At 37.3% G+C, this 24,529-nt stretch overlaps 1 protein-coding gene across 3 annotated transcripts in view; it reads right to left on the bottom strand.

Moving 5' to 3' along the window:
* Window positions 1-24,529, bottom strand: part of STK24 (serine/threonine kinase 24) — a 54,003-nt gene that overhangs the window by 17,404 nt on the left and 12,070 nt on the right. The window contains exons 1-2 of one of the 3 annotated variants that reach the window (XM_048295833.1): window positions 22,619-22,706; window positions 10,528-10,665 (exon numbers count right to left, since the gene is read on the bottom strand). Coding sequence is in view for 1 of the 3 variants with exons in the window: in XM_048295832.1 (XP_048151789.1) it covers window positions 22,619-22,849 (231 nt within the window). In the remaining 2 variants the exon portion in view is untranslated. Of the gene's footprint in view, window positions 1-8,190; window positions 8,196-10,527; window positions 10,666-22,618; window positions 22,850-24,529 lie in introns of those variants that run through there. The other 2 variants (XM_048295832.1, XM_048295834.1) reach the window with 2 other exon arrangements.

A 24,529-nucleotide genomic window follows, 5' to 3' on the forward strand; every position in this document is an offset into this window, starting at 1 on the left:
TTCCTTACAAAATATTATCTCGATTTTGTTGACTATCTTTATTTGTACAGATACCTCAAAATATTTTCTTTAGTAAGCTTCATTTCTATCTGGTTTGAATTGAATTCTAATTTATTCTTCATATTTCTGCATTGTTTCATTTTCTTGAACAGGAGTAGGTTTCCTCCACTAATGTGTATGCATCTGTTATATAGTATAGAATTTTGCACAGTTGTGCTCAAGAAAGATGAAGCAAAGTAGTAATAAAGGTTGTTTAAGATGACTATAATATTTCACTAGCTTCAGCTAGTAAAATAAAAGCTAACAACAACATCAAGCTACTGTATTCCTAAGGAAAAGTTTGGTGCATATTACAGGACTGTTTAACACAAGATACACAATACACTGTGCTAAGAAAGAGACTGGACCCAATCGTTTCTTTCCACTGTTCGCAGCACCTTTTTCCCAAATACACAAAGAGAAGCAGTTAGTCAGCTTTTCCTTGCAGTACCAGCCTTAATACACACAATAAAGCAAAGCCACAAATCTACCACGTAGCCTTTCAAGTGAAATTGCTGCATAAAACACACTGGTGGTTTAGTGTTTTTTCAGACTATCAAGTTATTTTAAGCTTTGTTAGTTTCAACTCTATGGTATGTACCAAACTTTCACAAGACCTCTAGCATAATAATATAGATGTCTCCCAGAGCAAGGAGCACATAAATAGCAACAATATTCATTTACTTTGTCCTACAGAATAAAACTTCCTGTAAAAATAATGGCTCACAGCCAGGGCAGCTGACTCTGAATTCTCATCTCTAAGGATGGATTCAAATTTTTAGAGAAGTGGTAAATGTACTGCAGGACATAACTTCTCCTAAATCCTGAGGGATTAAAATTTTAGTCCTTAGGACTCACTTAAGTATTTTAGTCATTACTATATCTATAGTTCCACTGCATCCACCTCCTCTCTGGACTCAGAATGCACCTGCTGTAGGTAAACGTGCATTTTTCCTACCTCCAGTTACACATACCATACTATTTTTAGATAAGACCCTGGATTAGAGTTCCTTCATCATCCACTATTTTTAACACACAGATTCAGCTAAATTTAGATACCTTTCTTCAGGAATCAAGTCATGCTATTTCACAAACACAGTCTTGTTAAAAATATTTTAAGAGAGCCAGAAACACGTTTTTTAGGAAGAAAGACTAATTTAAAAATATAATCTATCTCAGTATCTACAGACAACATCCTGATAGTGCTTACTTACTGCAGACATCACAAATATTCCAAGAACTGTAACTCATCTTGACAGAGTCCCTTACAGTACTGAAATACTTGTTTTTCTGCTAAAAGTTTTTCATATTTTTCCTGTCCATTCAAGGCTCCAGGTCCTAGCAGTTCCAGAACAAGAACATTTCTGAGACGTGCCTTATAGTGAGTCATCCTAAACTTGATCAAAATGTTGTGTTTATATTTTGGTTCAGTCTGATAAAATGTGATTAAAGCTACATGAAATTTCCTGAATATTCAAAACTTGCACTTCATTTTAACAGTAACTTAAACACAAACATGTCAACTGCATCACTACGTCCTAGTTCTCTGGAAATGCCCGCATGGGAAAGAACAAGGTAAAGGAAGCAAATAAACCCCTTGACCCAAATATCCACACCACCTCACCTAGAGGTCAACAAGAGATGCATCTTCCCTTTTCTACTATCTCAATTATCTCATGGATTTCAAGAGCTAACAACTTGAAATAAGATATAATTTCCCAAAAGAGGAACTCTCTAGAATGCTAGGTACCAAATTCTCCAGCTGAAAACTAGAAATTAGAGGTAGAAAATAACTAACAAAAATATTTAAGAATGTAATTTTAATTACATAGTAACACAATTGTACAACACAATTACACTACTACACGTTATATTACTCATAGTCCTTTAAAATAATCATTTATCATTTCAGTTATTTTTCGAGTTCAATTACTCTTTGCTATTGAAAATTTCATCATCAGCTGCCTGAGGCCACATGTCTGAATTTACAATACAAAAGCCATTGATCCAGTAAACTCAGTAATTCTACATTTTAAAACAAGTGACATATGGAAATACAGTTAAAACACACACACACACACACAACTGTATCTGTATCCCAGTGCAAAGCTAAATAATAGCAATCTATTACAATTATGGCATCTTTTTATCTGGACCCTTATATTCAAAGTTATTTTCAATTCTCTATGGTCCCCCCTTGCCTCAGAAGTATTACTGAACTTCATTGACGGTTTTGGGGTTTTATTTTTAAAGTTTTCATCATTCATATGAAGTATCTGAACACATTCATATGATGTACCCAAATAGATTTAATTACTATGGTAGCAAATCTTACTACCACCTTTCCATAATTCTTGCTGGAATTTTTTTTTTAGCTTTTTTATACAGAATCTGCATACACTGCTTAACAAGAAGATGCAAATAAATCCGTTTGGTGAGACAGCTGTAATGAATTTCTCAATATGTATTTCATCTTAGAACCAACAAGCTATATATACCAATTTTATGTCTGTGGGGGCTTGGATACTAGGTATCCCCCAAAAGCACTCTGTCACTTCCTTTCTCACATGGATATGGGAGAGAGAATACCGCAAAAGGTTCATGGGGTGAGGTAAGAACAGGGAGAGAATAATCTCCAGTTGCCCTCATGGGCGAAGCAGACTAAAACTGGGGACATCATTTTAGTTTATTACCAGTCAAACCAGAGTAGGATAATAACAAATAAAACCAAATCTTAAAACCCCTTCCCCCTGGCCCCTTCTTCGTGGGCTTGAATTTCACTTCTAATTTTCTCCACCTCTTCCCCACAGTGGAACAGGGAGATGGGTAATGGGGATTGTGGTCAGCTCATCACACATTGTCTCTGCCACTCCTTCCTCCTCAGAGGGAGGACTCCTCATGCTTCTCCCCTGCACCCACAGGAGACAGTCCTTCATGGACTTCTCCAAGGTGAGTCCAAGGCTGCACTTCTTCATGACCAGCTCCAGTGTGGGTCCCTCCTATGGGGTGCAGTCCTTAGGAGACAGCCTATGGGTCTCCCACAGGGTCACAAGTCCTGTCAAACCTGCTCCAGAGTGGGCTCATCTCTTCATAAGGCCAGAGGTCCTGCCAGGAGTCTGCTCCAGTGTGAGCTTCCCACAGGGTCCCAGTCTAACTCGGGCACATCCCTGTGTGGGTGGTGTGGGTCTCCTCCATGGGCTGCAGGTGGATCTCTGCACTCCCACTGAATCTCCATGGGCTGCAGTGCCACAGCTCTCTCACCATGCTCTGCACCAGGGGCTGCAGGAGAATCTCAGCTCCAGCATTCAGAGCACCTCCTCCCCCCCTTCTCCACTGACCTTGGTGTTTGCAGAGCTGTTCCTCTCACTTACTCTCACTCCTCTCTCCAGCTGCAGTTGTGCAGTTTTTTTCCTCCCTTCTTAAATGTGTTATCCCAAAGGCACTGCCATAGTCGCTTACAGGCTCAGCTTTGGCCAGCAGCACATCCGTCCTGGAGCCAGCTGGCACTGGCTCTACGGGACTTGGGGAAAGCTTCCAGCAGCTTCTCACAGAAGCTGCCCCTGTGGCCCCCCCACTACCAAAACGTGGGCATGCAAACCAGAGAGAATGCCTTCTAACAACAGCACAAGGCCAGCGCAGCACTACTATTGACTTTGGCATCACCACAGCAACGGGCCTCCTTCTTTCCTGAGTATCTCTGGCATGCTTCACATTCCCCAACACCTATTGTCACTTTGCTTTTTAAAGCTGCCCAAATTCTTTTTTTTGCTTGAACTTCTCACCCTCTTCGGTATATATTCCCCTTTTTCTCACAAACAGAACTCCAAAAGCACTAAATTTTCTTCCATAGCCTAGATTAGTAATTATATATTACACGTAACCACTTATACTTTCAAGAAGATGATACATTTATATCCTGACACTAGCAACATTCAGTGCTCCATTTCAAGATCTGAAAAACGACCAGTTTTCTTCTTTTAAGCATCAGCCACAACACAGCATTGAATCTTCTTCAAAATACATGAAGCCATGGTGAGTCATCCATCCAAATTTAGGATTATTATTTCTCTATAAACTTAGATGAGCAGATTAATGAGGGCACATGGAACATTTCCTTTTTCACAGCAAGAACAAGAGGTTTTCCTCTGACACCATGAAACTGAGGAAAGGAACAGCTTTGGAATCTAGAAGAAGCTCTGTTAAGAGTTTCTGTAGATCATTTCCAAACTACGGTTGCTCTTCTCGAGGTCTGACTTCTGATTTTAACTCTGGAACCACAGAAAACCTTACAGCAGCAACTTCAGCTCTAATGAAGTTTCCTTTATCAAGTTACTTCTATACCATGAAAGTACTTGCAAAATAAGTGCAGACACAGTAGGTAAAGAATTTCTAGTACGTAAAAATCAAAGACTGTACACTGGAGAAAAGGCCATCCACCAAAAAACTCCTACAGAGTCTCAAAGGTACATTTTAAACTGAAATTTGAGGAGTACAGAAGACTTACAGAAACAAGTAATCAAGTTTAACATGTTTGTTTGTAAGTCCTTACAAAGTTAAAAAAAATGTGAATAAACATGGGAGAGGCCTACCTTCAGAGATGCTTTGTATTTCTTTTATGTGAAGAACATACACATTTCTTAGCACAATGATATTATACAGGAGAGACCAAGCTAAAGCAATCAACAAAAGCATGTACGGAGGAAATTGTTTCTAAATCTCCTTTCTTGTGCGAAGGAGAGACTGCAGAGGAAAATCTAACACAATCACAAAAGAGAAGGACTGGAAGGACTCTGAAGTAAGTGCACTGAATGACCTGTGCAATTTGAAAACTGTAGTAATAACAGTAAGCATGTTTGTTTTAAAGTGAAGTAAAATCTCCCCACACCTATTGTGAGAAAGACAATTTCCCAACCTGAACTCACTGTGAGAAAAGGTATTTCCCACCTTAAATTTATGGTACAAAATTAGCACCAGAACAAAGTGTATTTATAAACATGTGTAAAAAGCTTGTTTAGTTATGGACACAAGCCATGTCCAAATTCCACTGAGAATCTCTATTTGCAAGCATTTAAATACATATGAACAATTACAAGCTAGAAATAATATATCTGATTGACATAACATAATATATTTTCTAAGTTGATCTATATACAGAAATTTTACCATCACTGGATTAGGAGAAAAACACAGAATATTGAAAAACTAGAAGACACAACCTCAAGTGATCTGAAAAGAACAAACTAGTACCAAAACTGATATTCACTGCACAACATGATGTAAGATAATTTGTTTAATAAACATTTCAGTTATGCCAAAGTAATAAGGGCCAGGAAAAGACTCTGATATTTAAGTACTGGTATAAATTTAGTATTAATATTCATAATTCTCCAAGCATAAGAAACCAGATTAAAAGAACCTTGAAACACACAATGCACACAACAGGGTAACTTTTCTAAATTGCATTCCTGGTACAAGTTGTTACCATTACATGGAGATTTGTCTTCTGTAACTTTGTATTTAAAGCCCATAGAAGCCTGACACATGTAGCAATCAAGTTTTTTAAATCCTCACATACTAATTCTTAAATGCTTGACTTGAAAAACAAGATGCAGACATCACGGATCTTGTCTTCCATATCTACTTTAAGCCACCTTTCCAACTGATTCCCTCCATTTTTGAAAGAAAGAAGGATATTTTCAGGACCTATTCACCCTTGTGCTTTTAACTGCATCTGAAGTCGCTGCTGTTCATCAAAGCCACCAGGTGGCAGAATCATGTAATGCCAAAGATGCTTCCATCCACCCCACACCCCCCAAAAAAGAAGGGCCTGCCCCAAAACAAGCCATGTAACCCACCGAAGAAGCACAAAACTACCTGTCTAAAATGAATCTGAAAACATTTATCACTCCGATACCCTTCATAACAAGAGGAAGAATGATTAACCAGAGAAATATATCTTAAAGGATATGATAATTCATATACCTGAATTCTTCAAAGTGCCTTCCTTTCCTCACAGTCATCAAGCACAGCTTCAGGCATCATCTTATTTATTCACCCTCTCCTTTCAATATCAAGTCACAACTGTAGCCACTATCTCATTATACAAGATGAAGAACACCAGTATTTGAGCTCTCATTATTTATTAACACACATGGATATTGGGAGATTACATACAAAGATACAGATCAAGCACAAAAAAATTACATTTGGTATGATGCCATAAATGATGCATTCCGGCAGCGACAGGAAATGGTATTTACATATTTGTGGTTCCTGCTCCCAAAACTTTCCACAGCACTAAAGGTCACCAACTGTCTCAAATCTGAAAACATGTATCAAGAAGTACCAAGACCTCCAAAATATTGTAAATGTCCTTTCCCTGGAGCTCATACTATCATAACAAATAATACACATACAAGAAAATAATTATTTAAGGCTTTAGAGAGGACACCTATGAGTTGATGTATTGCCATTAGATCCTTGAAATTCATCAGGATTTGCAAACTTTCCAACAGCTGACTGTTCAATTTGTAGACCCACAGATTATTATTAGAACAGATACCAACTGCCAAAATTGAGTTCTTCAGGAGTAACTACAGGGTGGCTATTACTGTTATTCAGCAAATGAACAATTTTGCTAAGGAATACAATTCAGATCTACCTCATGGCCTCAATTCTTGTCATTTTTTGACTAATTATAAATGTTACATATATATATATATATATACACACACATATTATATATTTTTGGCTCAATTTACATCTAATCAGAACTACACCCAGTGCTGCCATATGTTGACAGCATAGAATGAGGAGTGTAACACTATCTGCTCTTTCATTCCATTCTTCTAAGTACACAATCCTTGGAAAGGGACAGAAGGTAAGCAATGCATCTCTGAACTTCCAGCAGCCTATCCAGATGCCAGTCTGATTGCTCAATGCCATAGAATAACTCTTTCAACAGCCAGCAAGGATGTGACAAAGGATAGAATCACTGATATCAAAAGTCAGATACTCAAATTAAGTTTCTCCAAAATTCGAACACTATAGGTACCCAATTCTGTTAGTGTAAGTAGTAAATAAAGTCCTTTCCACTGCAAATGGACAGATCACTCCTATTATTCCAAAATTACAGTCCTATGGCTGTTTAACAGCTATCAGGGAAAGGCTATAATGCTTTCAAAAGTTTTTGGAATTGTCTTCACAGAAGACAAAGACAGAAAAAAATACCTTTTATGCTAATACACATCTTTCTAAGACAGTATAGTTTGTTCTTGAAGGCAATCTCAGTAAGCACTGTATTTTTTTCTCCATATCTGAAAGAACAGAATTTTTTTAGCCTCATTAACAAGGAGTAAGAATACCACCATTATTCCAACACTTCCTATGGAGCACAGAGTTCCACAGTGCAGCTAATCCTTTACTTGAACTTTTCTTTGACAATCTAATCATCTGCTAATGTTCTTTCATCTAATTCCTACTACTACAACAACATGAAATTATATAGATCGGTGTTTTATTTGAAAGCTATTTGCTTATGTTGTTACAGATTTCATTAAGCAAAACCAAACTCTAGTATTTTCTAAAGACACTTGTTTCAAAGCACTTGAAAGTCAGATGGCATGGAAAGATGATTGTTGGTTTCAAAGAACAAGAGAAACTATTTTATGAGATAATGACACTACACATACAAAGGTTTTCTTCTTGGCCACCAAAGACATTCTCTGGATAAACTGTCCTCTCCCTCCCCACCCTGACACAACTAACAATTCATGTCTTAGAGCAGAATCTTCAAGTACTGTCCTGTTTTCTTAGAAAGGTAAAAAATTACTGAAACACCAACAGACACCATGAATTAGTTATCTTTAACCTTGCAAATTAATATACCACCTAGGGGTTTTGAGGTGTTAGAGGACCAAGAGCAGATGCTATGAAATACAGATTAACTATTAATCAAGAAAGTATGACTAATGATCTTGCCATTCCAAAGTAGATCATCTCGTATACTACTAAAGAAAACAGTTTAAATTGATTTTGCTTTCTAAATGAATGAGTTCTACTATCAATTTGAAAGGCTCCAAAGAGAAAGAATGTTGCTTTGAACATCAGCTTTCTCCAGGAAAAACTGACAATAACAGTAACTAGATTCACCTTTAAAAGGAATTCTTTAAGTATTTCATGAATTCCAGAGCCTCCAAATAATATAACACTTCCTGCCTATAGCTAGGTGTCTCATTTTACCAGAAGCAATGTCCATCAACAGACACTTTTAGACTAGAAAGCGGTCTAGCAATTCTCAGTCCTGTTTCTACTCTTCCTTGCTGAATTGCTAGAGAAGCAGGCATAAGACCAAATTTATTTAAAAATATCCCCCCACAAAAAACCAAACCAACCAAACAACAACAACAAAAATCGAACAAAACCCCCCCCAAAAAAAAACCCCACAAACAAAATCACCTCCACTTTCACTGACAGTAAAAGGCAGACCAAATGAAGGAAAGGAAAGTTGCCTTTGTTTCCTTCTCATCTGCTCACAGGGAGGGCAATCCATTAATAAACTACATCTGTAATATAGTTTGTCTTAAAGGAAGAGAATGAACCCAGTAATATTTACTGCAGTGCACTACTGCTCATGCCAGCACATTCAGTAATGTCTTGTAGAGAAAAGAAAGACGTGTCAGAATAATTCCCAGCAAAAGATCTGTAGTCTTCTAAAAGATTCCTTCTTTGAAGTTGAATTTTTTTTTGCCTTTTTGAACACCAGAAGAAGACGTATAGAAATAAGACACTGTGATAAGATTGCATATTAAGAAAAAAATCTCAAATTCCTAGAGTTAAATAATGTAAGAAGTGTAGAAGATTACAAAAGAAAATTTTCCAGCAAAACTAAGGAAGCTGACTACTGTAAAAGAATCATAGAATAATCTGAGGAATAAAACCACCAAACACAAAAAAAATCCTCCAACCAATAAAAACCAACAACCAAGCTTCGTTTGAACACAGTCAAGCAAAACTCAAGCTGATTTGATCTATCAGCAAAGTCAGGACCTATAAACATTTTAATTATTCAGAATATCCATGGGCAAATCTCTTCCCCATATGTAAGTGTAGAATTAGGCATGATGTTATTTTCCAGGACAATTCACTTCTTTACTACCTCAATATATTTAAGTTACAATCTACAGAACCTTTATGCTTATGTGGTAGAGCCCAGTAAGAATGGCTAGATGGCGGGTATTAAAAGTGCTCTACATAATCAGATACCTCTTATTTAGGTTTAAAGAAGTCAGTCCAACAGCTAAGTAATATACTCTCATCATAGATGGAAAAAACAAGGCAAAATTTTACAGGACTTACTAATAGATAAAGCTTAAATGGTCTGAGTGCCAACTATACTCTCCAAATCCACCCCCCCTTCAAAAAAAAAAAAAATTAGTACCTGTTCAGCAAACATGAACATCTTCACTAATGCCCAAATATTCCCACTAAAAGAAAAGAAAAAAACCAACACAGCAAAACCCCTAGAAGGTTCTTCCTTATGATGCCAGTCATATTCTTAGTTTTCATATATAAGAATATACTGGAATATACTATAATATATATATATATATATACATATATAAAATATACATGATATATATAATATACTGGAATAAGAATGTGAAAAGAAAGATCTAGAGCTGAGTATTCATACAATTCACCTGATTTAGGTGGAGAAGGGGTGGAAGTCACTCCTTGAAAGTCGGCTTTTACAAAAAAATAAATTTTAAAAAGCTACCATGGGCATTTTGTGTTTAAATTTATGATATCAAAGTAAACTTCTGTTTATTTTAAATTGCTTTCTCCACTAAATTACTTTTCCATAGGCATTTGGAAGACTGTGCTTCATGTAGGTAGCATCTCTAACATGGAAAAATAATTCCTAAGGACATATTTCCCTCAAGGAGAATAAAATCCAGTAATTTATTTCTACAGAACTTTTCTGGAATAATGCTCACTAGAAATTCAAGCACACAAAGACTTGGGTGGAAATCATCTGGATATAAAGCGATAATTCAGAAATCTATTTTAAAAACAGGTTTAAAACTGTGCTAAGTAAGCAGTGTTTGGTTTTGATTTCTTTTTGTTCTTCCTCCAACTTTAACCTTAACAGTCATGAATTGAGAAAAGCTCAAGTTTGAACCTCATCCAAAATATGAAAACAAAAAACTAAGGGAATGATGGGAGCATATGTCTGAGTTATACCCCAGAAGTGTAACATATCTTTTTCCCTTCCACTGGGGGCACATTCTTAGGCAAATCGACAGCGACGGACAACTTTGGGAATCTTAAGGGGGCTGCAACCAGCTGATTAGACCCCATAGATTTCTTATAAAAATTGTCATGAAGGAGCCATGAATGATGGCAATGCTATAGTAAAGAATATTACCTCGCTGGAGTGCAGGACTGACAAGTATTTTGGCTGGGGAGCGTTTCTGAGGCGCTTACCTCCTTTGAAGTCTCTTGGCGTCAGGATGAATGCTAGCTGTCCTGGGGCTGCCATCCCTTTGAGGGGAGGGAGATACAGATGAGCCCAAAGGTTCTCTTCTAAACACAAGTCCTTACTGCAAGCTGGCCAAAAGGTCCCTGCAATCAAAGAAATCATTGTGGTTTTGCATGTGGCGCATTTATGTCCTTTAATCAAGGTTTGTCAGCCATCTAACATGTTCAACCACAAAGGAAAAAATAAAGGCATCTGCTGGGTAGCCAATGCAGAACAGAAACTAAGTAAAGAACTGTTCATTCCAGTTTGGACTCTGTGAAGTCCATGAAAAACACAGGTAACATGACACTTCAGACTAAGCAGAACCACCTCAGTACACAGTATTTTATGCATGAATACATGTATAAAAAAAGCTGTTTGCCTTTGGAATCATTCTCCAATGCTCTGAAACTCCTGCCTTCTTCAGGTCTCAAGAAAAAATGTCACATTTTAATTCCTAGACATACATACTAGTCAAGTCTACTATCTAATGCAGCAGACACGTTTCAACAATTACCTCTTGCAATCACTACAGTAGTATACAATTAATCTTTAAATGCATCTCTTTTGCCATAAGCTAGTTGTAATAGGGCTTGCAGAGCCACTTGCTTGGAAAAAAACCCACAACAATGAATGTTCTGTCACAGTGCTGAATAAAGATTCCTTCTGCAGGGCATTTAGCAGACTTTTGTGTTTGCATGCCAACATGCTAAAGCCACAAGCTCCATGTTTTCCGTAGTGTGAGTCATCTCTAACAGTGTCCATATTCACAGCCTCCTTGGCACATTTCCTGGGCACATGCCCTTCACCATAGAAATGATTCTTTATAGCCCAGCTGTCACAAGCCTAGGCATGTCATATTAAGCACATGATTTCCCAGAGCTGCAAACTAGTGGGCGATCTGGATTTATAACTTCTACCAAAGTATATTATAGTAGAAGCATATAGACACATATTTCTTGAACTGGCTGCTCTTAGCCAGCAAATGCAAGAAACTTGGACAACAACAGAACAACAGCACACATTTCACTTCATAAAGGAATGGGTAACCACTACTTTGGAACACTAAGTGTACACGAACCCATACTCTTCCTATTCCCACCTGCCTACAGCCACTTTCCCCTTCCTCGCTTCATAACACATTGGTGGAAGAGTAAAAAATCCTGTCCCTTACAGCCACTATCCTTTTAACTTACATTTTTTATTCTTAGTGGAGCTGACAAGAATCATCCTTCCCTTCCCTGTCCACCAGGCAAATAACTACTTCATAACCGTATCTACCAAGGCATTGCCTTATGGGGGGGGGGGGAACCTAACTACCAACTGGGGTAGATCTTTTCCCAGGAAATCCACTTACAGAGACACAGAAAGATTAATGAGTGACTTACGTGGTCCTATGGCAATCCCAACAGACCATCTACTCACCTCTTATGAATAGTCACCAAGAAGGCAAGAAATACAAAAATGTAACCCTTAATCAAAGCTCCAAATGGAACTGAATTTTACTGAGTGAATCTGGTTATTGATGAACTGTACAAGGTCCCAAAACGGAAAATTGGAAGCAAAAGCAAATAAGAAATTGGAACCAAAAGTAAATCAGCATTAGTTCACAGAATTCTTTATCTCTGTCTATCTTAAACCTTCTTCACTGGAGTAGTTCACATCAATAGGACACAGGGGGTTTATAATTACTCCCTCCTCTATACCAGAAAAAAACTTCCAACAGCAAATATGAGGCACACAAACCCCTTCTCCATTGCCCAAAATCACTTGCTCTAAAGCTTACATCTGTTCCTGTTTAGCCGTTACATCAAATTAAATTCAAAATTCAAGTTACAGATCAGATTTACTTCATAGGTCATTGATTTAATCCCTTTTTTACCACTTACCACAATTTCCAACATCTTTTGCACTCCTGCTCTGCAGCCTATCAAGCTATAACCCTCTTTTCCTACCCCTTTTGCATTCACATGCTACTAAATTCCACTACTCCCTTTACAGAACACACATAGGCCAATCCTTCTTCAAAACTCTTACTACTAATGGAGTTGTACAAATGTATCAACACTACAATAGCTCAGGATGTTCAAGTCAGATTTCTGTCAAGCTCATCATTTCAGTCCCTGAAAAACATTTTTCTGGAAACCCTTTATTATTTTCCACTTTTTGCCTTTACAAATTTTACCCTGACTCTAGTTACTGGTAAAAACACCTTCTATTCACATAAATAACTTCCATACTGCCTTCCTCTTTTATGTTTTTGTTTTGTTCTTACAATTTGCTGTTTCAAGGAACTGTTGAAGGAAGCAGAAAGGGAGAAAGCTCCATATCTCCATATGATCATTTTTATCCCAACAGTTACGCAACAGCTTAGAATTTAATAGTATAATGAAAGAACCTTAAGAACTTGTTTGAAAACACTGGCTACTGAATACAAGAACTGCAATGTTTTAGAACTAATACACTCCTTAAACCTATTCACTGGGAAACTTCCCTTTTGAAGTTCAGTATTTCTGAGTCTAACCAACTTTTTCCAAATAACAGTTTCTGAGAGTTCAACACTCAAACATTTAAAAATGCTTACCAACACACTCTGCAACATGCCATAATGTTCCCTTAAGTGTAAAGAACGTGACTCTTCTGCTTTTATACAACTATGTGCATACAGACCACATGGACACTTAGAGTAAGAAATTTGACCCAAAAATTTGTATAAATGCCAAAGTATACTTAAGTAAAAGAAAGTTATCTGAGCAATACAGACTAACATTCACATTAAAAATGCAACAAAAACATAATAACTGTGTAAGTGCACCAGATTATGACAGAGGTAGGTAAAGAAGTTTTCAACCAAAATGTTTTAGAGGTTCATGAGAACATCAGATTAATAGACTGGCAGCCACCTGATGGCAGGACTAACCACATTCTAGATGACAAGCTTTGTGCCAGGAAGTCTATCTGAGAAAAAAATGGGGAACCAGCCCACAGAACTAATGCACCTAAGCCTGGGCATAAATACATACACACTCTCTCTTTTTTCAGCTCTACAGTTGGCTGATGGAAGAAGCTTCATAAACAATGTATTGGCAGTGGTCTTGCATAAAACTTTAGACTAATCTGAACCATCAGTGTACAATGCTCTAATCCTTAAGATAAAAGACTTAAAAATATAAATAAAAAAGAGGTGATTAGTCCCCTGCCTACTCAGTGAGCTGAATCACTTTACTGAAAGTTCCAACAGCCCCTGTGGCTACTTGCAAGGACCTCCCCTTTGCAGCAACAAGCTTGCATCTCAATGCCATATTAATACTCTTTTTAATTATTTCAGCAACAAGGGTAGCAGTTAACACACGAGTTACAGAAGGACATTTGACACAAGATTACATATGGTTAGAAAGCAATGCTATGTCATCCTGATCTGTATGGCCAAAATAATACAGGGCTTCATGTTACAGCTAATCTAGAAGCAAGCCATTACCAAAAACTGTGGTCCTTTTCTCTCCCCCCACCTCCCAGTTTTTAGGCCACTCGAGTCAACCATTTTTTAAATTATTTTTTTTTGCACCTGACCTAGCAGTTCTGTAGATACAGGTCAGAACTGGCTGATTGGTTAGTGTTTGGGGTTTGCTCTTTTCAAGAGCCAGGTTGTTTTTGGAAGGGATGGGAGAAGACATTGAGGAAACTTGTTTCCCAGGTGAACCAAGTCATGATGCAGCCGACAGATCCAACACAAGTAAAATGGCAGGAACACATAAGCAGGATGGGGAACAAGATACTGCTGCTGCCTATTCTTCATACCTGTTAGATCTGCCTAAAAGCAGGTACTGAGATGTGAAATTACACACATACCATACAGAGGTCAGCAATCATAGCAGTATAAAGGCAGCATTTAAGGCCATCACAAGGACAATACAAACATATTACTTCCCAAGAACGATATTTTACATTAAGTTTTCTAAATTTTTATTGAAAACAAGATCAGAATAACATCATACAGTTAAGTACTTAGACAAAATACAAAACATAGCTACTACAGGCTCTCAGTTTTCTTTGAGATATACTAGGTGATGCTTCCCAACCTTGATGTACTTGTACAGTAAGAATTATTTAGCCATAAAAGGCTAAAAGTGCAGAACTGATTACACTGATGAACAGGAAAATTCTTGAAGTCACCATTGTTTACTAGGTAGATTTTTCAACAGATGTGAAAAAATAGGGCAATATGATGCAGATTCCAGAAAGTGATAATAATCCCTTCAACTGCTGAAGGAAAATACTGGAATAACAAGTTTCAAAAAGCACAGTTCGAAACAGTACCTTTGAATAAAGACAATGTAAACAAGTGACTCTTTTCTCATTAAGGGCACAGCAAATGACTACAAGGAAAGACAGAAGTAGTAAAGACTATGGGCAACAAAGGTTCAGACTTCAAGGTAACATCTCTGAAATAAGAAGGGACCAAACTATTTTAAATATGAAAACAGGACTTCACAGCAAAACAACATGACTCTAGAAACAGAGTTTATGGGTTCTTTGGTATCCTTTTGCCTTTGTCTTATTTATGGTTACTGGGAGGGTCTATCAGGGCAAGCTTTCTACGTGTTCTTTTCAATCAGTAGACTGACAAGATCTGAGAGCCTATCAGAACCATTGCAGAAACCTTCTTGCCACCTCCTTCTGAGCTGTCCAGCCACATGTCACTTCCACATTTACTGTGGACAAATGAAGGCAACACTCATTCAACTTCTCTGCAGGCTAGAGCTGCCTAATGAGAACAGAGGGTTACGGGGCTTCAGAAGAAAAGTAAGCATACCAGAACACAGGCTGGATCACAGGAAAGTGGGTCTCATTTTGCTCTCAACATTGCCACAATAACAGAATTTGCAACCCCAGCCTTCCTCTCATTCCATCTGCAGGAATTCCTACAAGTGAAGACAATTCCTTCTAGCTTTGGTCTAGAGAACGAAGAAGGCACTCCACCACCTCAACCCCTCACAAAATGCAATGATGACAACATGGCTGCAATTATACCAGGCAAAAAGGAAGATAGTTACAGTTTTTTTCATTTAATCCTGCCTAAATGAGTCCAGAGAAGGACACTGGAGCTAGGGAAGGGGTCTGGAGCACAAGTTTCATGAGGATCATCTGGGGGAGCTAGGAGTGTTTAGCCTGGAGAAAAGGAGGCTCAAGGAAGACCTTATTGCTCTCTACAACCACCTGAAAGGAGGCTGCAGTGAGGTGGAAGTCGGTCTCTTCTCCCAGGTAACACGTGACAGGATGAGAGGAAATGGCCTTGAGTTGCACCAGGCAGCGATTTAGATGAGATACTAGAAAAAATTTCTTCACAGAAAGGATTGTAAAGCACTGGAAGAGAGTACCCAGGAAAGCAGTAGTCACCGCCCCCGAAAGTGTTCAGAAAACATGAAGACATGATTTAATGGTGAACATGGCAGTTGTGGTGCTAAGTTGATGGCTGGGCCTCATCTTGAAAGGTCTTCTCCAAGTTTAACAATTTTATGACTCTGGTTCTAATGCCCATCCAAAGTTCAGGGACTGTAGTTTGCAAGGGCACTAGCTGCTGCTGTGGGGCTGGGCACAAAGCACAACGATGGATCATCAGGAAACTACTCACATGTTTCACTTCTCCCTGTGCTGAGGCAGCAGCCCCTGTTGAAGTGGATTCTATAGTCTTAAAGTTAAGCAGGAAAAATCTCAGTCCCACTCTCCCACCCGGATAAGCATGAAGAAACCTGTTACAGGCTGTCTGTTACATCAAATGACAACAGAACGCACCAAATCCATTAACTTCTGACTGACCCACAGCACACATTTAAGGTCACATCAGTTCAGAGATGCTCATAAATGTTAAAGTAAACCAGTTAAACCTGTAAAGCAAAAGAACATCAACTTCAGTAAGTTTAAAGTCCCACATAAACACTCAAATTCAAAGTTACATTAGCTAGAATATTCAACACATCCACATTAAAGTTCATGAGTCTCCTAAAGCATTCGAGCTCAAGCTTCTTTAAATTCAGCAAATACTGATCTAAAAACCCTCCAAAACCTGCTACTGGCATAAAACCCACCTCATACAAGCTGTTCCAATATTTAAGCTGTCTTCCCTTTATAACAGTACATGAGATTATCAGATGAAATTTGCTTATCCTCACCATTCAGCAAATACATCTTGTCATATTTTGGCGTAACTGATTAGAAAGCACTAAACCATCAGCACTTAAACACAGAAAGGCTTTGCTATATACACACTGAATCACTTCCAACCTTCTCTAAAAAAAACAAAACCTAGCCTGAACTTCAGTCATCCTCCAGAATACAGGCTTTCCAAACCTTGAACTGTTCCTGAGAAGTTCTTTACTGGCTGCATTGCAGTTTTCCAGCCCACTGTGAACTGGCCACGTTATTCCAAGAAGAGTATCATTGATCCTGTGTATACCAAAGCCTTAACCAATACAAGACTTGCTTTGGCTCAGCCACAGCACTGCTTACCAACCTCACATTCATCTGATTACCAAAAATAAAACCACAGATTAATTTCAGAATCACCATTTTTCATAAATAATTTTTTTTCTTGATGGAGTTTATTTACCAGAACTCTTTGTACTACAAAGTTCAGTTAATTAAACTTCATAAAAGCACTTTTTTTTTTATTAGGGTAGACTCCGTCACTCATAAAAGTTAACCAGAAGCTATTTTCTGTTTTCTTGCTGTCTATAGAAACACCAGCTTGACTTTCAGCAGTAGGTATATTATATCCTAGATATAAAATAAAAACCCATACAGGTTTTATGTAACAAAGCCTAAATTTAAAATTATTGGCAGCTATCCTTTATGAACCTTCTATCACTGCTTCCTATAATTTTTTTTTTTAAAAATTCTTAAAATACATTCATAAAATGGGAAGCTGTCTGTGTGAAATAAAGGGGGAAATATATTTTGAGTCTTATTCTTCTTGGGTCAATAAATTTAAACAGTTCAAAAGAGGGTATTCCCTGAAGCTCCAAAGTGTGCTAGAAAAATATATTTGAAGGATGAAGAAACGCAAGCTTAGAGACAGTATATTTTTTAAAATACAGTAATATTTTTAAAAGACATACTACAAGACTAGTTCAATGCCAGTTTGATATCACTTGCACCTAGTTACAATGAACGATGAAACTACTTATAAATTATTTGCTCTGCCATTACATACATATGTATAGAAGTCTAAAACAAGGAAATGAAAGAATTTTCAACATACACATACATATAAATACATCAATCTCAGCTTTTCACCATATACATTTATTAACCTAAGCTTTGAGAGTAAGGTACATATACATATATACAAAAAAGTCAAGGGTCTTTAATCTTCAGTGTTTTAAATATAAACACAAATTAATTTGCTCATATATTTCTAAATAATAAGGCAAGATCAAGAAATATAAAAACATTATTAAGTTATAATAAAGCAATACTAAAAGTTATTAACAAAACTGAAGAAACATTATCAGAGAGGCATGTGAATCTTGAAAATAAAACAGATTTCAAACAACAAGGACAGGAGAAACAACCACACAACCAAATCTAACTAAGCTCTTGAAAAATTGGTAAAGCAGAGTAAGATGCAAAAGGCAGAGCTGACAAGCTTCTAGACTGCAACACTTTTAGAATAAGTAGCATAGCAATACTTCCTATTTAAAGCACAGCAAAACTCAGAAGAGACAGCAAATTTCAGCCAAATTTCTAAGAAATTTTCTAAAAATTAACAAAAACAAAAGAATCCCTAATCCATTACAAGGAAGAATGTGGATGCTGTTAACCTAAAGTCTAAAGAAGTAAATAGACCCAGAGAAGTTTCATGAATTAATTCTATAAGGATCTAAAAAGAACTACAATTCTTCTATCCTTGGAGCATTTAATCAGATCATAAAGGAACAGATAAACCTTTCATTTGGAAGACAGCAAGCAACATTGCTACACATTTTTAACACACCACGGCAGATAAGGAATGGCAATCCCTGTAGATAAATGCACCCATGTAAACCATGACACTGCAATTTGCTTTAAGAGCAACATTGCAGTTACTTCTTATATTCTACAGTAGACAGAAGACCTTTTTTCCCAATAGAATGGGAACATTAAGACTTCGTATTTAAAAATACAATGCCTTCAGAAAAGGGCATTTCTGTTTTATATAAATACATCTTGATTTCTGACAGAAAGATGTACCACAAATAAACTTATATTCAGAATGACAACCTAAACTGATACCACTTCACTATTGCTTTTGCTCTGTTTGCATGAACTCTGACCACAGCAACTGCACACAAACCTCCAGCAACAGACACACGGAACAAAGTCTAGAGGGAATGCAAGACTTGCTTTATGGGAGCAATAACCTGCTTCTTATTTAAGACTCACTGTGCTAAAGCAGTAATATTTCATATGAACAGATATGGCTTAGTCTCTGGATATGAAAGAAGAATTTGCTATAAAGAAAACACATTTCCAAAGTATTCAATTAGTATATACAGAGAATTGTAGAGTAAGGAAATTTAACAAGGCTTTTGGCTATATCACACTATTCTAGATAGAACCTAGAAATTAAACAATGTTTTTAAAAAGTAAATTACTAGAACAAAGTAACTTTCATTAACTCATTAAATTGCAATAGTTATTTCAAGCTGTCCTACCATGTATATCATGCAGTAGACAAGAAGAGCTTGACAAGCTCTTCTCACATCAACTCAAGACAGCATGAGGCCTCAGACAAGCACAATGGTATTATATAAGCCTTCTAAAATTTTAAGCAACAGGTTCCTGGACACACTGGCACGTAAAATCACATAGCTTAATGGAAGAAGGTGTGGAATAACACAGAATGAAGAACAATATAAAGATTTGTCAGAAACAGGTGATCCAATTTATTTTAAAAGAACCCAAATATTAAAAAACTCAAGCCCAAAACATTCTGCCTACCAGAGAAAGGATAGCAATTCCAAAGACAACATCGATCTGTCCGCCAAAAATAATTAACAGAAAATCAAATTAAGAGTTCCCTATAAACAGTACCTCTTTCTATCCAACATCCACCAGACACATGGTCAACATGCATGAGGCTGCACAGACCACAGGATAATAAATGGTGAAATGGTTGGCAATATAAACTGAGATCTTATTGTTTTCCACTCGCTTACTTCAAAGAAGTTTGTTCTCTGAGAAGACATTACTATCTTTCTTGTAATTAGTGCTAAACTGTCCAATCACAAAAGAAATCATGTCTCTTGATCACTCAACACATGGAAAAATTAATGTGTTAAACGTACTCAGTGACAGATTATCTACACTGTTAGAGGTAAAAGACAGTCAGACCCTTAGAACTACATATAGCAGTCCTGGATTCCAAATACAACAGATACCTGCAGCAAATAAACTTAGATTTCTAGCCAAGAATATGAACCAATTCATTGAAATATTAATATAGTCCCTTTTGTGTGTGTGTATATATGTGATGACACATCTCTGATAACAAGACCTGACTCTTATTTTAGAAAGCAAACAGAACTGCAAAATGTTGCCTTTGCAAAGATTCTACCATTTCAGCATCACCTAATAACCACCACACATTAATTTTTAACAGCATAAAGAAATGAGCTTTTCGTTTTGAAGACCAAAAGTTCTGTAGTACCAAGTGTCTTACAAACAACACACATTCACAAAGAACTGAAGCCATGAGTACATGAGTAGTTGCACATTCTACTAACTGTAGAAAGAGAGGTACTTCATGGCAAAAGTAACTCAGTCATACACAGCCACCGTTGGTGCAGTATCATAGAAAGCTGACACAAGTTGAAAAACTCACAGGCTACTACACTGAACAGAAAAAGGCATGTGGAAGGTATCAGAGGGTCCCCCTCACAACAATAAGCATAAATATCCCTATTGGCACTTCGACCCAGCCAAACTCATTCAGGGCTCAGAGCCCTACAATCTCCTCTCATCCTCCATCAGGAAAAGCAACCACTGCCATAACACCTTCAAAAAACATTGACATTCACATAGTTCAAATTTGAACACTGGATTTTCTTTTTCAGCCCCATTGTTATTACACATTTTTAAAACTAATAAGAGGTTTTCCCATCAGACTTTTTCTTATATTCTATTTCTTATCCTGTAAGAGCTAATATCCCTTGCTGGTTTCTCATGTGGGTACAAATGACACCAAGGGTAACTAGAAACCATCACATTCAATTTCAGAGCTCTGGAGATGATGGACAAGGGTCTGGAGGCCCAGGTAGTCTTCTCCTTGATTATCCCAGTTTGGGTCAATGACAAAAGGAGAAGTAGATGGATTTACAAAGTAAACAACCAGCTGCATCACTGGTGTTGGCAACAAGGTTTTGGTTTGGGACTGTGCTGATTGGAAGAGATGGAACTCACCTCATGAAACAGGTCACACAAGCCTTTGCCAACAGAATGGCCAACCTTGTAAAGTGAGCTTTGAACTAGGAAAAGTGGGAGAAGAGGAGAGGACTGTGACATTTCCCTGCACCCCTACTGGGACATAGATACACTCAAACACCTCCATGAAGTGCCGGCACACCAATGAAGGCAGTATAGGGAACAAGCAGCAGGAACTTGAGATCTGTGTGCAGCCACAAGGCTTTGATCTCACTGTGATTACCAAGACATGATGGGACAGCTCACACAACTGTAATGTCACAGGGAAGGGCTACAACTGTTTAGAGCAGACAGACCAGGAAGGCACAGTGCTGGAGTCACCATATTCATTTAACTATCAATCCTTGACCGTGTAATTTCAAAAGTAGTAGTAGCCATGAGGAAAAATTCATCCAATTTACTGTGCTCATTAAGTGCCTTCTGATACTTCTGAGATCACACCTATACGTAACATCTAAGTCCTGTCCTGGTAATAAGTTATCAGGTCTAAAAAATCACTAACAAAGCCCTTCACTGATAAGATATCCAAGCAAACTGGTTCAGAGCACAAGGAAGAAAAGAAAAACTGTCCCTCACTTGAGTAATGCATCTCCTGGATCCAGAAAAAGTCCTTTTCTCTTTGAAAACTAACTGGCAATCTCAGAAATACAGAGATAAAGCAGGGTGCCCCTTTTAGAACCTTCACGTCTTTTCTGAGAAATAGAGCACTTCCACAAAAGCAAAAGCAGACTGAATTAAAGTGTTTATGCCTACTTCTAACTTCAAATCCTGCCAAGATGACAAACTCTTATCTAGATTCTCATCTCACTGTCGTAAAAGAAAGAGCTATTGAGATGGGAACAAAGTCTGCCCAAAGGAATAAAGTAATACCAAACGCTTTCAGGTATTTCCACTACCTTCAAGATGTAATAAATCATTACATCCATTCAATTAAAACCAATAACAAAAAAAGCAAAACAAAACAAAAGAGCAAGATTTCTGGCACACTTAAAACTGAATCCCAACAATAATAATATAGCAGTGGGAGGAAAGGCAAACAGATTCACAAGACAGTTAACAGAAACGCCTTCCATCATTAGCTTTACTTATCTCTAATGTGCAAAAAAATTTACTTTCAGATTTTAATTTTTAAATCACTCAGATCAAGGCTAGGTTCAGTCTCCTCAGAAGGATAACCTAATAGCTTAGAATGATCAGGAATCAAACCCTGACGAAAAATTTCAAGCTTTACAAAACAGCTGATGCTACATTGCTTTTAATGTTTTGATAATTCAAATGTAGACTTAGGTTGAATTTTCTGAATTTAAATAACCTAATATTAAGAGAATATAAACATATTAGAGCTCAACAAACTCATGTTATTTAAGGGGGTTTTTTGTACAGAAACAGAAAAAGACATGCATTTTTTTCCTATGAAGTTCTGTCACATACTTCACAAAACACAGTAACTCATTCTTTCTTTAGAACTGAAAGGACAGAAATACATTTTTCTTCAACTGAGGTCTGACAAACCTCACCAAAAAAACAGGCACAACTGGATAGCCTGGAAAAGAATTACTTATAAAATTAAATCGCCACCATCTGTGAGTATCTTACCTTTAAATAGGATCCATAATATTTAGTTACATATGGACTGTCACACTGACTCAACACTGTGATTTCTTGTTGGATGTCTTCTATTTCATCTTCTGCTTCTTCTAGGTCAATAATTTTTATAGCAACAACTTTCTGAGTCCGATTGTCAATTCCTTTAAAAACTTCACCAAAAGACCCCTTACCAATTCTCTCCAGTTTTGTAAACAGCTCTTCTGGATCTGCCTTCAGAGTCTGTTAAAAATAAAGAGAAAAGTCATTCAGTATTTGTAACACTAAAACAAAATGCACTGTTTTTAAAGGCAACAAACATTTCAAATTCCACATATTCCTATTTATCTAGCTACCTTTTTCTACCTCCATAATTATCACATTCTTTCTACATCCCTTATATGCACACACCGATAGGTTTATGTTACACTGTATATAAAGAACAAATTTAACCCTGTCCATGTGTCAGGGTTTTATCCTATCTGGCAACAGAAAATGCTGCTATCTCAATTTCTTTTTCTTTGCCAAGAAAGAGTATCCAGAATGAAAGATTGTTACACAGATTTGGTTTTTATTAAAAGCAAATAGATCAAACACCTCTACCAATAAAAGTAAGCCTTTTGTCTAACCTTTCCTCTTGAAATTGGTTCCCTCCCACATCCCAGAATCCTTCTCTTTTGTATTTTTCACATATCTCATCCTCCTAAGGATTTCATTCACCTTCTTCAGGGCACAGAATACTATTTCCTTCTGTTTGATGTGACAAACAATCCTCTTCAATTTTCTCCTGCTAAGGATCACCTGCATGAACAGCCAAGCTTCCTCCTTCTCCATGATGCCAAGGTTTTCTCAATCAGGATTTATTTATCTTTTTCTTCTTCTCTCAGTTGTGTAAAGTCATTCAGACCTAAAAAACATCCTGTTCCCAGCTTTCTTGATTTGAGCAGTCACATAAAAGCCACAAGTCCTCACCTAAACATGCAAATAAGACTGAGGTGGACCACACTGCCACACTTGGTTTTTTTCCACTGTCAAGTATTCAGCTCACTACTGCTGCTCAGACTTCTCACTTTCAGTGCACAGATGGTAAGTTCCACAGCATCTTGTACCTTCTTAATCTAACAGCACGGACCCTCACTAGGCAATAAAAAATACATACATTGCAACTATAGTGGGGCTGGACTATATGACCTTTAAAGGTTCCTTTCAATCCAAACTATTCTATGATTAAACTGGAAAAGTCATAAATAGAGGGAATAGTCATGAAATGAAGAAAAATAGGATAGGATTACTTAGAATCTTCTCCTTAAGAAATAAAAGTAATACTTTAAAAGACATGTTTGTGTTTTTAAAAGGATGACACTCATGCTAGCTAAGTGAAAATACATTGTTGATATAGAAAAAGGCTCATACAAGAAGAATTCAGTAATGCCTAAATAAGCATAAAACCACACTTTATACTTAGCCCAACTTTGTAGTAGCATGAAGAGGGGAATGAGAATTTCTAGGCTACCACTGGCAAGCACTGAAACAACATTTTCTGTAACAAGTAAATTTAGCTTATAAACCATCTCCCACCTATACTTCTGTCTACTTCTGCTCTCACATCTCAAAGGTTACATAATTAGCCCATGCAGCTGCAAGAGGAAGATAGCCTAGAACACAGTTTTTCTGGAGGTATCTCAATTTCACACTGAAATAGGTGTTTTGAGGACCAGGTAGCTGGAACTGACCAAACCCAAAGATAAACCCACTCGGTTCTCAGAGCATTTTATCATGTGGCACAAATTGGGAGTACACTACTACTTCTAGTACTTTGAAGACAGCTATAAGACATCACGGCTGTCAGATAATCATTCCAGGAACACATCACTGGTGAGATCAGCCTAAAGCAAAAACACTCTAAGCGTACTTACTGCAAGA

The sequence above is a fragment of the Corvus hawaiiensis genome, chromosome 2, assembly GCF_020740725.1.
Source record: "Corvus hawaiiensis isolate bCorHaw1 chromosome 2, bCorHaw1.pri.cur, whole genome shotgun sequence".
In the NCBI taxonomy this organism is placed as follows: domain Eukaryota; kingdom Metazoa; phylum Chordata; class Aves; order Passeriformes; family Corvidae; genus Corvus; species Corvus hawaiiensis.